The 17,009-nt window shown below is 35.6% G+C and overlaps 1 protein-coding gene across 1 annotated transcript; it reads right to left on the reverse strand.

Moving 5' to 3' along the window:
* Nucleotides 1–7,398: 7,398 nt before the first annotated feature.
* On the reverse strand, nucleotides 7,399–15,597 carry LOC127967941 (uncharacterized). The gene is made up of 12 exons (XM_052568715.1): nucleotides 15,543–15,597; nucleotides 13,101–13,211; nucleotides 12,544–12,594; nucleotides 12,423–12,470; nucleotides 12,291–12,347; nucleotides 11,606–11,656; nucleotides 10,806–10,859; nucleotides 10,628–10,711; nucleotides 10,507–10,528; nucleotides 10,335–10,375; nucleotides 8,509–8,555; nucleotides 7,399–8,378 (listed from the first exon to the last, which is right to left on the reverse strand). The coding sequence occupies exons 1-12, from the start codon at nucleotides 15,595–15,597 to the stop codon at nucleotides 8,277–8,279; spliced, it is 723 nt and encodes a 240-aa protein (XP_052424675.1). The 3' UTR covers nucleotides 7,399–8,276.
* Nucleotides 15,598–17,009: the final 1,412 nt, after the last annotated feature.

Here is a 17,009-nt window from a genome sequence, read left to right on the forward strand (position 1 = left end):
GCATTTTACCGTTATGTTCTTTTCTTTTTCGTTGACAAATTGAAAATAATGTGCGTACTTCCATAAACCAAACGCTGTCCTCTCTGCTATCTTGCCGGGAGTTCGAAAAAAAAAAAAAAACCCACACACACACAGGGTCAGGCGCAGGGCACAGACGCATCACAGCCATTGACTTTACGATCACAGAGCTTCGGCTCCGCTGATACTGTACATCCGCAGGTGGCACAGTAGACCTACGCCTACTGTCTGACAAAAAGCAGGCTGCAGTCGGGATTTTCCTTTCCTTAAAATAACGGATTACTTTTTTTTAAAAAAGTAACGAAGTTACTGATTACTTACGCACGAAACTAACGCGTTAAGTTACACATTTCAGGAAAAAAGTAATTAGAGTACTCTAACGCGTTACTTTGTAACGCGTTACCCACAACACTGGCAGAATATAAATTATCAGAAAGTGTCCCACTTTACCAGTATTCACCCTATGTTTATATCAGATAAGAAGCTAATCAATTACAGCTCATGGATATAATTTTTTTTTTACGAAAAATGAACAATTAATCAATGAAAAAAAAAAACGAATGTACCGTAATATATATAAATATATAGGTTTTTTTTTTTTTTGTTAAAGTAACGACCAAGTGGCCAGTGGCAAACAGTGAGCCTACTGTATGTTTAGTCAATTTAGCCTTCTCAAATCATCATGACTTGCCTAAAATACAATCTATAGCTATAAAAAGTTTTATTAAATACAGAAAACAAACATGATGCGCTTTCTGCCATCTCATCTTTAACACGAGTATGAAAATGAACCAAAGCTCAGTGAATAGTCTACATGCCTCATAGATGTGATAAATATATCTATAAAAAAGCTTTAAATTACTACTTAACAAAATAAAACCAGTCAAAAACAAAAAACTCTTTCATTATAATCATAATCCGTAGCCTATATATGCACTACTGACGAGTCAGGATCGGCAACTTCATCTTTGCCACACAGACTCAGAAAACACTAGTAAATAAGTAAGTAAATAATAAGTAAATAAGTAAATAATTAAAATATCTCATTACTATTTCCCCCTGTCACATATATGGTTATTACTTTTGCCAGTGCTTTGCGGCAATGTCACAGTGTCTCTGTTACAGGCAAGCTTAAGCCTATTGCGTGTAGCCTATTTGAATTTGGGTCTGCTATGAAGGTAATTTAATGCCAAATTGATTTGCATATGCAGGGTAGGAGTTTTGAAAGCATAGATAAAACTGCAAGTATAAATTAAACTTGCATGCTCAAGATAAGCTTTCTAAAGGTGTAAATCAAGTTTTAAGCATAAGAAAAGAATGATTTGCAGAATTTTACTGTTACTCATAAGTGTAATTCAAGTTTTGTGAAACTGCAGCTTCATGCTAAAGCAAAATAAATATGATCTGCATTCTTCTGACTTCCATTTTTCTGCGCTTACACTTTTGTCACATTGTTTTTGCTAAAATATGGACAAATGTACTGCAAGCCTGTGAACACTGATCTGCAAGCATGAACAGTGATTTGCAAGCGAAAACAACAGTTTAAAGAACTGCAAAACGGATCAACTGCATAAAACCAGTCTCTGTGTGTGAAAAAACGTACTGTTGCAAATGTCTAAATGACTTGTTGTGCACATGGGGCAAAAAAATCCTGAAATAAACTGATATGTACAGCTCCATCTTTCTTTTCTCTGGCTTACTATTTTGGCATGATTCTCTCTAATGCTGGGTACACACCAAAAGATAATTGGACTGATTTGGGGCCGATTTCTGCCTTCCAACAATCCTAGCTAGGTCCCAGCTTTCTTGATGGTTCTACAGATTATTTTTTCAGATTTGGTGTGAGGTGTGAGTGTTAAGAGTGTCCGAACCTGATCGGAAGAATGTCGGAGCCACTGATCGCGAATCGTAAATATTCAACATGTGTAATATTTATCATAAGATATCCTGATGTGTGGGGGGAACCCTGAGGACAAACGCACACATGCTCTGGAGATTATCATGTGAAATTAAACAATATACAATCAGAAAGTGAGATGATAGGAAGACTGAAGCAGTCATGGCGCAGCATAGAGTGAAATTGATGTGGAGAGCAGAGATGGAGGATCAGCTTGTTGATTTATGGCAACAGCACAAATGTTTATACATTATCTACTATCATTGCATTTTCTTCCGGCATATCGTCCACCATGCTTATTCTAAAGTCTCGCAAGATTTTGCTAAATTTCCTGTGTTCACAGTCGAGACTTTGTTTATGTGTGGTGTGCTGTCTTTGTCACATCACGGCACACCACACACCATAGGAGCAAAACGGATTAATCTAGGATGTTTTATCCTGTCACCATGAGCTCACATGATTATCATGGTGTGGTCATAATGTGTTAGTCACAGTGAGCTAAAAGTGTAACCACACAGTGTCCTCGCAATGTGAGGTCACTGCACGCTCAATGTGTGCTCACACTGTGGTCACAAGGTGAGGTCACTGGACGCTCAATGTGTGCTCACACTGTGGTCACAACGTGAGGTCACTGCACGCTCAATGTGTGCTCATACTGTGGTCACAACATGAGGTCACTGCACGCTCAATGTGTGCTCATACTGTGGTCACAAGGTGAGGTCACTGCACGCTCAATGTGTGCTCATACTGTGGTCATAAGGTGAGGTCACTGCACGCTCAATGTGTGCTCACAAGGTGAGGTCACTGCACCCTCAATGTGTGCTCACACTGTGGTCACAAGGTGAGGTCACTGCACGCTCAATGTGTGCTCATACTGTGGTCACAACATGAGGTCACTGCACGCTCAATGTGTGCTCATACTGTGGTCACAAGGTGAGGTCACTGCACACTCAATGTGTGCTCACACTGTGGTCACAAGGTGAGGTCACTGGACGCTCAATGTGTGCTCATCCTGTGGTCACAACGTGAGGTTGCTGCACGCTCAATGTGTGCTCACAAGGTGAGGTCACTGCACGCTCAATGTGTGCTCATACTGTGGTCACAAGGTGGTCACTGCACGCTCAATGTGTGCTCATACTGTGGTCACAAGGTGAGGTCACTGCACCCTCAATGTGTTCTCATACTGTGGTCACAACGTGAGGTCACTGCACGCTCAATGTGTGCTCATCCTGTGGTCACAACGTGAGGTTGCTGCACACTCAACTATTTGTTCATAATGTGATCTCACCATATCATTGTGAAACCACTGTCATAATTATTATGTTGAACTCATTCTGTCATAGCCAAACACAGCTTTGGACCCAAAGTCAGAACACAGACTAAAAATAATGCAAATAAAATTAATTTGTTGCCAAGAGTCAAGCAGCACAATTAATCTCTCCTTTGCTGCTGAAGATTGTTGGATGAAGTGATCTGGAAACCAAACAGGCAAGAGATATGTTGGCAGAGAAGAGAGAAGAGTTTGTTGAACGGGCACAAGAGGCAGAATGCAGGGTGAATGCAGGTGGAATGAGGTATAGCTAAAGCACAGGAGAAACATAATTATCCAACAAAACATATCACCCAAAAACTGCTCCAAAGACATTGGGAGGCTTTAGCACAAAACCACATCAGCAGACTGAGAGATCTGACAGAAAATGATTGAATACCCAGAGTTTAAATACTGGAGGAAGATGAGTTGATTGACAGCAGGTGATTCACATTCAGCAATCAGCCACAGAGTTGAGTGCAAAGCCACGCCCCGGGATACACCAACTCACAAACAGACAAGCACAGACACACAAAAAAGAAAAACACAGCTGCCCAAAAATCTAAATCCCTGACACATGGTGTTAACTGTGATCTAAAAGTTATCTGATATTTGTCAGTAATATCACAAACATGTAGAATTTCATCATTTATTTGCTTCAAAATATTTCTACAATTCAGATTCTTAGTTTATTTTGAGTTTGGTGTTGACATTTGACAAACATTTCAATTTAGCAGATACACTCTGTTCTTAACTTTATATTTTTGTCCCCTTTGAAAGACTTGACACATCCTGAAACACAGAGAACAATAGTCATTGCAATCAGTTGCTAACATCCCTACACATGAATATAACTATTAGTTAACATATGAAACAAATCATGAATCCATGCTTCAACAAAACATGCTTGTATTGTTACTGAAATATGATCCAGAGTTAGTAATGTAGTGTAGTAATGATCTGATTTGGGAAGTTTAACAAATCATAAATACTGATATGCAACCTTAAGCTAAGGACACACTTAACAACTAAACACTGTAAGACTGAACTGAACACACTTATGATTTTAAATGCTGACTGTAAACACAGACTGAATGTAGGCTGGCCCTGATGTGTTTGGGTGGTCTTGTAAGTATCAAATTTTATTCATAATCAGTCTTACAGTCGTAGTGTGTTCCTGGCTGAGCTGGCAAGATGAGTGGTTCACATGTAATTTTACCTGGCTAACACGTGTACCTGGCTAATTTCCTAGGCCACAGTGCATATTGACATTATAATGTCATATCAGTATATGTGAATAGCAAATAAAGAAACCACTCATCATTGCTCCAGAACAGAACAGCAATTCCACGGTCGAAAGGCTCTGACACAAATATAAATCACTATAGTGATGTTCGATCCCTGAACTAATTGTTTTTTTTAAGCCTGTTCATTCATAGAAAGTAACCGAACTGAATCAAGTTCCAGGGTGATGACGCAAGACACATAGCCGAAGTTTGCGGACCCATTCGTTAATTCCTTGAGAAATGCTCTTATTAAAGGTACAGGTTGTAGGACCTGCCACGAGAGGGCACGCTATCAAAACAATATCAATCACGTGGTTTGATGACTCTAAGAAGGAATGTGGAATGATGGGATGTGTTGTCTCCTACCCAACCACTGACGGCCATAAATCAGATGGAAAGATAAATCATGGATTTAACACGAGTTCAACTATTTGCGCGAGTAAATTACATACAAAGTCAATGCAAAGATGCGATCAGACTATGGACAGAGACAATTTATAAGAGATATGTCACTTCCTCAATCCTCAATACAACTAGGAAAACCCGTAACAGCAAAGATGGCGGTTTGTATGCACATGTCCCCTCTCCCGCTGGAAAGCCAATCATCTGCTTTTAACATACAAGCCAGGAAACATTTTAAACTATCGTCTGGTTCCACTGACATATGCGCACAGTTGAGTAACCCTTGCGCATCCATAGCAAAAGTATAACCTGTGGGGGAAAATGCGTTTTAAACCTTATTTCGAGGCAAAGCCATCAAAATTGTACATTGATTTTTATCATATTTTAGGCGTTGCCAAGATGGCGGCCGAGTGGCACGACTTGCCTTAAAGGACTTTGCTATGAATCAGACGCGTCTTCACGCGGGTCTAGAGATGCGATGCCCCGCATTTGCCGTTTATGCCCCATACTACAAATCTTGTTGATCTTTATAATAGCTTACGTTTTCTGTAAAGATACGAATCAAAACAACTCACCTGTCGAATAAAACACGAGCGAGATCGGCATCTCTTAATAGTTTGTCGCGAAGCTACTTCCGCATTTGTCCACGAGACTGTTGTCATGTGGTTTCTACGTCAGTAAAGCCCGTAACAAAGGGTAACCAACGTCATTGACAGGTGACTGCACTGTCCCATGTCACGGTTTAGAATGGGAATTTTCTCATGATTTACAAGTAGTTGAAAACATTAGAGATATTGTTAGTAAACAGCTGGACAAAATATATAACACTAGCCCAGTGGTTTTTGGATATTTTACTGCAAATATCTTACCTTTTAAACCTTTATATTCGCCAACATACAGTGCTGTGCGTTGCGGGGCGTCTTGAGTTTGAATACTGGTTTGAGGACCTAGGCCCGGTTGCTTAAAACACCTTAAATGTAATTTTCCCTTAAGGTCACGGTTCACCCTTAAGGAAATGAATACAAGTATTATGTATTTGAACTGACACGAGGGTGAGTAAATTATTTTTTCTGAGTTTTGGGTGTATAATCGAGTTTCCTTCTCGTCTGGTCATTTTCTTTTTCATATTTTGTTTTCTTTTTTGTTTTCCTTATCCATGTTATATTTTTATCATGGCAAAACCTTGGTCACTGTCGTGGAACACTTAACGGTTTCCCTTTGCTAAGGGACGTGTTTAAGGGATTATATCCAACACCCTCAAGTCATTCCCTCAGGTAAGGGGAAATCACTCCTTAAGGCTGATATGCTTAAGGGAAAAACTTAAGGTGTTTTATGCAACCAGGCCCTAAACTATCTTATTGCTCAGTGTCTTGAAGGGAAGGTGTAGGTATCAGTAAGATTAAACATGTGGGCCCTCTAGTGGTAAAATATGAAAACGAAACTAAAGGAAAATACTTTCATACAATATATAAACTATTTCTAAACAAATAAACAAGTAAAAAACGATCAGATCCTCTTTAAATTACATTAAGTTTAAAGAAATAGTTAAAAATGAAAATTTCCAGAAAATGTATTCACTCTCCCTCTATCCAAAATGTAGATGAGTTTGTTTCTTCATGGGAAAATATATAACAAACAGCTGATAAAAACATCACAATAATACACACCACTCCAGGTTTTTAACTTAAAACTGTTGTTTCTGGCCTCCATTCTCCATCTATAGAATTTATTTCTGCAGTGAAAATCCCCTGCTGGTGGTTTCAGCTATTAGTGACTGATTCATTTAAGATCATTTGTAATAATAGCTTCCTATAACAGCAGTTGTACCAGGAGTAGAAATTAGGAAAATAAATGTCTAACCACTAAATCCTTTAACAGCAATATATGCTGACAAGAACCTTTTTCGACAGAACTCAATTAAGTTTTAGTTGTCAAAGCTTCAACAGTAGAGGTCGCTGTTAGAACTGAAATGAGATTTCGACAACATCACAAGGTGAATTTAAATTACTTATACATGACATCATTTCCAGGCCTAGCTATCACAATTTTAAATCAACTGCTAGTTTGGAAATACAGCAACAACATAATCGGTTCACATTTAGATCAATCCCATTATATATGGAGTTTTAAAATGTATTTTTATTTAATTGTAAATTCATCTTATTTTTTTACTCTTACCAGTGTCACCTTTTTGTACAGTGTCAGTGCCAGTATTTCAGTTATGTTATTTTTATTATACATACACGAAATAATAATCACAGTGGGAATGTTGTGGAATGGTCATGCATTCTGCTTTTAATTCATGCAACATTTTGCTTTTTATTCTTACTTTTTATTCTTACAAGCTGTGGGTCTGCACTCTGCAGAATAAAACAGTGACTAGTCCACACTACACACAGCAAACAAGTTAGTAACTCAGCTGCTTTAAAACAGCGCTAATTGTCCAGTTAGTTTCCATTAGTTTTAAGTCAGAGTTATAAATCAGATTGCATAGTTAACTGGTTAACTCAACTTTGCTGTTACTGTATAGTAAGTTAAAAATGCCATTATAGGCCTTATGTATAATGGTTAAAGAAAGATGTACACTAACAGTTTATTGAAATTTGAAAGTAAGCAGAAAAAGGGGTCTATCTTATTTCATGGTAAAACTTCACAAAATATATTAAACAGCAGAGATCACTTACAGTAAGACTGAACCATTTTACAGAGCTGAATATTTATAAATATATAAATATAAATATGAACCGGAGTGATACATAGGGTGAATATGTAATACTATATCTTAGTTATTTAGTTTTTTTCTAGGTCTTTAAATAATGTGGTATAAAATGTAAAGCTTTTGTAAAAACTATGTTTTTTTTTTTTTTTTTTTTTTTTTTTAATAGCCCTTTTTTGGCTTCTTTGTAATGTTTGAGTAATTATATAATGTTTGATGATCTTTGGTTTGACAAGAAGCAACAGTGCACAAATACAAGGATGTAAAATGACTAAAACCATGGGGCTAAAATGTTAGTTTTGAATCAGATTCTCACTGGACTGAGATACTCTTGGTTTAAAGGAGAAGTGAGAGGCTGGGTTTGCATGTGCAGTAGTCTGTCCTAAATACTGACCACAAATATACAGTGAAACCAATGGAAATCTCACAAAACATTAAGTGTTTTAGTTTTTTTGTTCGTTTGTTTTTGTGTGTGTGCGTATTGCACAGCAGTGATCAAGTTAAAAGCCATTAGACCAATAATATCTGATATTTTCTGGCATTGCTTTTTTTCTGATTATTAGAAAAAACAAATAGTTTGATTGAAAGCGAAACATCCAAATTCTCTTTTAATGTTAATTCAATTATTATAATATAATGATAGAAAACTTAAACTGGCAGAGGACGGTTTGGCATTTGTGCCAGACTGTATAACACATGAGAGTTTGCAGCGACATCAGGAATAGTGCAGTACACGTGGTACAGTTTTATCTGTAGAGGAAAGAAAGTAGATAAATATACAATATGTGAAAAAAATAAAAGAGAATTAAATAAATAAATAAATAAATAAGGTGGTAGTTGTATGCATTGGAAGGTCTCTGTCACAGATCTTTACACTCACCCCATTTTCTTCAGAATGTTCCTCATTGGCATCAGAATCATCTGATACTTTAAAAATACATTTTAATGATATTTTATTATATTTTATCACAATATTTTTTTTCTACAAACCCGATTCCAAAAAAGGAATGTAATAATTAACAAATCTCATAAACTTACATTTTATTCACAATAGAATATAGATAAAATACAACATTTTGAAAGTGAGACATTTTGAAATGTTATGCCAAATATTGTCTCAGTTTGGATTTCATGAGAGCTACACATTCCAAAAAAGTTTAAGGGAGAAGTGAGAGGCTGGGTTTGCATGTGCAGTAGTGTGTCCTAAATACTGATCACAAATATACAGTGAAACCACTGAAAATATCCAAAAAGTGGGGACAGGTAATAAGAGGCCGGAAAAGTTAAATGTACATATAAGGAACAGCTAGAGGACAAATTTGCAACTTATTATGACGATTGGGAACATTATTGGGTGGAAAAAGAGCCTCTTAGAGTGGCAGTGACTCTCAGAAGTCAAGATGGGCAGACGATCACCAAATCAACAAATGCTGCGGCAAAGAAATAGTGGAGCAATATCAGAAAGGAGTTTCTCAGAAAAAAATTGCAAAGAGTTTAAAGTTATCATCATCTACAATGCATAAAATCATGCAAAGTTTCAGAGAATCTAGAACAATCTCTGTGTGTAAGGGTCAAGGATGGAAAACCATACTGGATGCCCGTGATCTTCTGGCCCTTAGAAAGCACTGCATCACATACAGGAATGCTACTGTAATGGAAATCACAACATGGGCTCAGGAATACTTCCAGAAAACATTGTCGGTGAACACAATCCACTGTGCCATTCACTGTTGCCAGATAAAACTCTATAGGTAAAAATGAAGCCATATCCAAAAGCGCAGTAGTTTTCTCTGGGCCAAGGCTCATTTAAAATGGACTGTGGCAAAGTGGAAAACTGTTCTGTGGTCAGACGAATCAAAAGTTGAAGTTCTTTTTGGAAAACTGGGATTCCATGTCATCCGGACTAAAGAGGACAAGGACAAGCCAAGTTGTTATCAGCTCTCAGTTCAGAAGCCTGCCTCTCTGATGGTATGGGGTTGCATGAGTGCATGTGGCTTGGGCAGCTCACACATCTGGAAAGGCTCTATCAATGCTGAAATGTATATCCAAGTTCTAGAACAACATATTCTCCCATCCAGACATCGTCTCTTTCAGGGAAGACCTTGTATTTTCCAGCATGACAATACCAGACCACATACTGCATCAGTTACAACATCATGGCTGCGAAGAAGAAGGATCCGGGTACTGAAATGACCAGCCTGCAGTCCAGATCTTTCACCCATAGAAAACATTTGGCACATCATAAAGAGGAAGATGTGACAAAGAAGAACTAAGACAATTGAGCAACTAGAAGCCTGTATTAGACAAGGCTGGGACAACATTCCTATTCCTAAACTTGAGCAACTTGTCTCCTCAGTCCCCAGACGTTTGCAGACTGTTATAAAAAGAAGAGGGGATGCCACACAGTGGTAAACATGGCCTTGTCCCAACTTTTTTTTAGATATGTTGATGCCATGAAATTTAAAATCAATGTATTTTTTCCCTTAAAATTATACATTTTCTCAGTTTAAACATTTGATATGTCATCTATGTTGTATTCTGAATAAAATATCGAAATTTTAAACTTCCACATCATTGCATTCTGTTTTTATTCACAATTTGTACAGTGTCCCAATTTCTTTGGAATCGGGTTTGTAATTAAACTTATGGACATAACCTGCTCATAATATGCATTACATTATTAATACATACATAATTATGATTTACCTGAGGTCTGGGGAATGGCTGCTACAGAAGTATTCACCGGGCTTAAAATAATAAGAAATAAAAATTATATATATATATATATATATATATATATATATATATATATATATATATATATAATACAATAAACGTGGTTTTAACACTAACAGCATGTGCACTAGAAAAGTCTTACCTCTTTTTTCTTTGTTGCAGTCCTAGTAAAATCAATCATATCAGTGCATTAATGTGTTGTTCTGCAAACTGGATATTAGAAAAGGCAGTCTACTGTAAATACAGATGTGTAGGTAACATACTGATGCAGCACAGACAGATGCCCACGAGTCCGGTCAGGAAAATCCCTCCGCTTGTGGCTGCAATGGTCAGGATGAGCCATGCTTCTTTGTGTCACCAAGAAATCAAATAGACTGATCACCATTTGCAAAGTTTTCAGTTGCAGTGATTAACTGATTTATACTGATCATTAATACGTACTTGTTCTTGGTGTTTCATGGACAGCATTTTCACCAGGAGTTGAAACTTTGAGAACTAAAAAGTAGAAATGGATGAATAGACACACCTCTTAAAGAAATAGTTCACCCCAAAATAAAAATATGCTGAAAATGTACTCACCCTCAGACCATGTAATATAGATTAGTATGTTTCTTTATTGGAACAAATTAGCTAAAATTAGCATTACATAACTTGCTCACCAATGGATCCTCTGCCATGTGAATGGGTGCCGTTAGCTTTTCACTTCATGAGACATTAATTGATGGACTGGAGTCATGTGTATTATAGCGATGTTTTTATCACCTTTTTGACGGCACCCATTCACTGCAGAGGATTTGTCTGTGAGCAAGTAATGAAATGCTACATTTCTCCAAATCTCTTTGATAATGTAACAAACTCATCTACATTTTGGATGGCCTGAGTGTGAGTACATTTTCAGCAAGTTTAATTTTTAGGTGAACTATTCCTTTAGGTACACTACGTTACTGCATGTATCCTGCAGAAGAACATTGTATAGCTGGAGCTACTTCAATCTGTTTATGTACAGTATATTACAAGTCATGCAGGTATTGGGCTTCATGCAGCATAAAATAGTCCTAACATAAACACTTATTATAGGTGTACCATAGTAATTCAGGATAAGATCAAACATGTTTTGGAAGATTGATTCATGATGTACTCATTACATCAGATTTGTACATTTTGAGCAAAAATAAATAAATACATGCAGTGTACCTTTAACAACAGCATCTGCTCCAGCAACCACCTTTACTGTTACTCACCCCCTGTTGTGTTCCATGTGACATTGAGAGGTTGTGAAGGATGAGTAGTTTCTACAATGTAGCAATTCAGTACATCTTAAAATTACTGTATTGAATACAAACATTTCTTATTTTCTCACTGATTTATTTCAGATACTTCTTGACATTAAGCATTTCCAAGTAATTATATTTTTATGAATAGTCATGCATATTTCTCTCTAACATTAATAATAAACCGATTGTGTGATATTTCGTAGTTTTGAGAACAATATGATTCATATCTGAAAACTTCACCTCAGAAAGACCAATTAATGATCTACTTCCTTAAAGTTGACATCCTCAAATGTATTTAATAGTCATATGTTTTAACTCTTGAACTGTGTTTACTTATTCTAAACCAGAATATTATTTAACCTTATTTATTTATAGATTCTTTTTAAGTGCTATTTTATGCAGCGAAGTCTTTAATGTCATTAGGACTGGGGCTGAATCTACAAACTGTTCCTCAATTCTGAGGGCAAATAGCAAATGAAACTCTCTAGTGTTTCAGATCCTTATGAGTGCAGGGAAAAACATCTAATCAGAACTCCAAGAGCTGGATTTTATCTTGAGAATGGTTTTATCATAATGAAATGATAAAGATATCGGCGTTATTGTAAAACTCATGATCATTAAATTAAATCTTAATATTAAAAAAGGTGCTCACCAGTTGTAGGGTTTATGTTTGTCTCATAACAAGTACTGGATTCTGTAGCCAGAGTTGCTGAAATATTAAGAACTTACTATTCAAAGTTGTTTGAAATCAAGAGTATTGTTGTTTCACATTTATTTCACTCACTTTTTGGCTCTGTTGCTGTAGCATTTATAGAAAAAGTCGGTGTTGAATCTGCAGAGAAACTGTTACCATTTTACAAAATAATCATCACAAAAATGGATAATAAAAAATGAGATAAACTTACATAATGTTCCCTTTGTTGTTGGTGGTGAATGATTTTTCACAGGAAAAAAATCTATAAAGATAAAAATCTCCATTGAAAACATTGTACAAACTGAAAATGTGAAGCTAACAGTAACATTACAAACCTGTTATGTTTAACTTCTCACTATAGGATCGTTTGGATGGTGCGTTTATTGGAGAATAACTGCAGCTCACTACTTTATTCTCGACTGACTTCAGTTTATTTGAAAATTCATTTTCCAAGACTGTAAATAGACACTGTGTTTTTCCAGACAGTTTATGAGATGATTTCTTTATATATTGTAGATATTCATCTCCAAGAGAAAGAAAACAAGTATAAACATCATCTGATCCTGGTATGTCACAAACTATTTTAATTTCACCATTTTGAGAATCATGGAAGACTTTAATATCTGGCCGCTCATCTGCAAACACACACAGTCATGTGATAGTAGAGCATTAGATTCTGATCATACTTAATAAAGGATTTAAATGATCCTCCATGCTAAACAGTGAAATTTTACTGTTATACTTCACAGTACAGAAATTAGCCCTTACTTTTAGTAAAATCAGACTGAGCGTCACGTTCTTCATGTCTCAGCTGCACAGTGCTTGAGTCTTTCTGAACTGATGCTGGAGATACTGTCAGCAAAAACTGATCAGAGTTTCCTGTAGAAGAAAAACAGTAAATCTTCAGATAACAATACGTTTTAAATACAAACAGCTGAACACAAAGACAATTCCTTGTTCAGAAAAAAAACAGACAAATTTTACAGTGTAAAGGCTCAAATTTTAAAACAAGTTAACCATTGACATCCCTGAACTAGCGTGAACAAAAGTAACTTGCTTTAACCATAATAGAGAAGTGGTTTTCAACCAGGGGCCAACTGGGGCCCTCCGCAAACTTCCAAAAAAGCCAAAAGGTGACTTAAAATTATTTAACAATTGAAAAAACTAAATTCATATACTAAAAATACAATAGAATCAAGAAGTGTTAATGAATAATAACATACAAAACAAAACAGAATCTTGAATCTCATCACAAAATGAAACATATGTAATTATTTCTGTTAAAATTGTTAAAAACAAGCAACATTATCATGAATAAAACTGAAACACCAGAGAAAATAGCCAATAACAGGGGCCTTGAATATTGTGTTGCACAATGGGTGGTCTTCAAGTCAAAGGCTGATAACCACTGGTTGATAAGAACAAGGCAGAGGCTCAGAGGAAACCTAAAAACTCTTTGGTGTTGTGACATATCACCTTTTACAAGTTATTTCTGAAGAAATGCATCAAATGTGTGCATGCAACTACAAGAAAACTGCTACCCACAGAGAAAGTCATCCACCTAAGAATAACATTGGCTTTCGCTTTTGTGTTTTCAAGAACTAAAATAACTGAGGAGCAGGGCCGTAGCCATCTTTTCAGAAATGAAGGGCACAGAAATTACACACACACACAGACACAGTGTATATATATATATATATATATATATATATATATATATATATATATATATATATATATATATATATATATATATATATAACTTTATAGTATATATATTTTCATTTTTGAAAGAAGTCTCTTCTGCTCACCAAGCCTGCCTTTATTTGATCCAAAACACTGCAAAAGCAGTAATATTGTGAAATATTTATACTATTTAAAATAACAGTTTTCTACTTGAATATATTTTAAATCTAATGTATTCCTGTGATCAAATGTGAATTTTCAGCATCATTCTTCCAGTCTTCAGTGTCACATTAATCAGAAATCATTCTTATTATGCTGATTTGCTGATCATCAATATTTAAAACACACAAGTAATTTTTTCAGCATTCTTTGATGAATAGAAGGATCCAAAGATCAGCATTTATGTGAAATTAAGCTTTTGCAACATTATACACAATACCATTCAATAGCTTAGTAGTGTGTGTGTGTGTGTGTGTGTGTGTGTGTGTATATTGTTTTTAGTTTTTTAGTTTTTAAATAAATTAGAGAAATTAATACTTTTATTAAGCAAGGATTCTTTACATCGATCAAAAGACATATGATAAAGACATAATTTAAAAAAAAATATTTCTATTTCAGATAAATGCTCTTCTGAACTGTCTATTCATCAAAGAAACCTGAAAAAATTCTACTCAGCTGTTTTCTTTTGACTTTTGACTGGTAGTGCATACTATAGGCAACTTACAAGTTTCTCTAATTTCTAGCTGTTAATTGGCTCAGAAATCTATAACTGCTGGACAATAACAAATAATAATGATTTGTTTATATACTACAAACACTTTTTTATCACATAATAAGGCAGAATAGTTTCTATACTGTAAAAAATGCTGTCAATTAGCACTGCATTTTTCATATACTTTATTTATCACCTGCTGGATGACTTTCAGCACGAGAGCACCCTCCGGCCTCGAGTATGAATGAAACACACACACACACACTGTGATGTTCATTTCGCCTTCTCGGTCCGAAAAAAACATCAGGTCATGCGCAGACTATCCTGTCTCTTTGAGTTTAAATCTATATTTACGAACACACCTGCCCAAAAAAGTAATCTACCCCCCTGCTGAGGAGCATACAGCATAGACTATTTAGACATACTGTAACACAAATACACATGTATAAGTTTTAAAATAATGTAAATGCATAAGCACTGAAATATAGATTTCTTCCCATCTCATTTTTTTTTTCACCATCACGTCCCCCGTCCACAAATTGCTTGATATGGCAAGTATAGCTGTACAAGTTATGTCTGTAATTGTTAGATGTTTTGCTGTTGTTATTTAGGCTTTAGATATGCATTGGACTATTTTGTAAATGTTGGTAGTACAGTACCTAAAATAAGCACTTCTGACAGATAATGGTGTAAATATTAAATATAAAAATGTGTATATTCTAAAACAGAGGAGAACAGACACTTAATATGAAAAAGTTTATTTAAAAATAAAAAGTTTATTTATTTATTTTTTTATTGAAATTGTGACTTACCTTGAGATTTTACCTCCAGGAAGAGTGTAAAGATGAGGGGTATGAGCAGCACCATTTCAGCGTCGCATGAGAGAGTGATGAACTGACTCAGACACACACACCACATCAGAACATACATGAGGAAGTAGAAAGCAATGAAAGGAAACCTATAAACCAATGGCACGATATATCTGAGTAACATTAAACACAATATAATGTAATGATCAGTTACTTCAAGGGTATCAGACCAAGTAGACTATAGGAGAACCAAAACTTTTTTTTTTTATTCTTCTTATGCTAAGGGAAGTTCTGAACATAATTTTCATATTTAAATCTTATTTTCTCTCAATAGTTTTTTTTTTTTTTTTTTTGTTATTGTAATTTGTCTGAAGGGTTGAGGTCTTTCAAAGCCACAGGGCACAACTGTGGTAGAGCTGGAGCTGCAAAAACAAGAGATCTTCTGTTTAAAAGCTGGTGTGCCTGAGTACAGGAGGACATGTGGCTTTGGAGAGGGATTTGCAGGGAGGTGGATTGTTGTGCTTTTACATCTAGCTTGCTAATGTTTGCCTCTCTGCCTACCCCTTCTTTACTAGCTTTTAACTGTTTCAACAGCTCTGTTTTCTATCATTGACATAGGTAACGATTTAAAAAAAAAAAAATAATAACCTAAGGACCTACTAAATAGCTAATTTTAAAATATACTAAAAAACGTTCTAAAGGTTTTAAGATTTAATATGTCAAATGTTGTGTAATTCCATTGGTACCATTGTAATCCAAAGTTCACGGGTTCATGTCTGAGGTGCACCAGGGATTGTAGGTGAGGGGAGTGAATTGAGCAAAGCACCAAACCTCCTGATGATTCCCGGCGCTGCAGCATCGACTGGCCACTGCTCCTGGTGTGTGTTCATGGTGTGTGTGTTCCATACTCAGTGCTGTGTGTGTGCACTAAGATGGGTTAAATGCAGAGCACAAATTCCAAGTATGGGACACCATACTTTAATCAGATTGTAAAGGATCAAGATAATAGTGGACGTGGTGAGAAGAGAGAAGGTGGGCTACATTGTAACATGCATCTTTGTAAGTTCCTATTTTAGACAGCAGAGGGCGCGATATATATATATCGTTTATTTTTATTTAATCATTTTTCAGAGAAGATTATTTTAAAATTCTGTCTGTATGCCACAATAAAATAGTTTTTCAAGGTTGAAAATAAAGTAAAAAAGTGCATTGAACAAGAAAATATTGTTTTAGTCTTTCAGCTTTAAAATAATCACATTTTAATGCGTTAATTGTAGGTAATTTGTAATTACTTGTGAAATTTACTAACATTTTTTTAATTAAAACTTTCTATTTCTTTTTTTTTTTTCAATGCACATTTGAAAAAAAAAATTGCACAAAAATAAGAAGAGGCCAACATGTTTATTCACATGTAAAAAATAAAATGCATTCAGCAGACAAAGTGCAAACAAGCATACCATATTAATGAAG

The sequence above is a fragment of the Carassius gibelio genome, chromosome B11 (assembly GCF_023724105.1).
Source record: "Carassius gibelio isolate Cgi1373 ecotype wild population from Czech Republic chromosome B11, carGib1.2-hapl.c, whole genome shotgun sequence".
NCBI lineage: Eukaryota > Metazoa > Chordata > Actinopteri > Cypriniformes > Cyprinidae > Carassius > Carassius gibelio.

Bases quoted from the DNA above. Each gene is read 5' to 3' on its own strand.
- LOC127967941 (XM_052568715.1), bottom strand. From the start codon at position 15,597: ATGGTGCTGCTCATACCCCTCATCTTTACACTCTTCCTGGAGGTAAAA. The intron at 12,471-12,543 runs GTAAGTTTATCT...GTTTCTCTGCAG, and splicing joins AACAACAAAGGGAACATTAT to ATTCAACACCGACTTTTTCT. The intron at 10,529-10,627 runs GTATGTTACCTA...TGATTTTACTAG, and splicing joins CATCTGTCTGTGCTGCATCA to GACTGCAACAAAGAAAAAAG.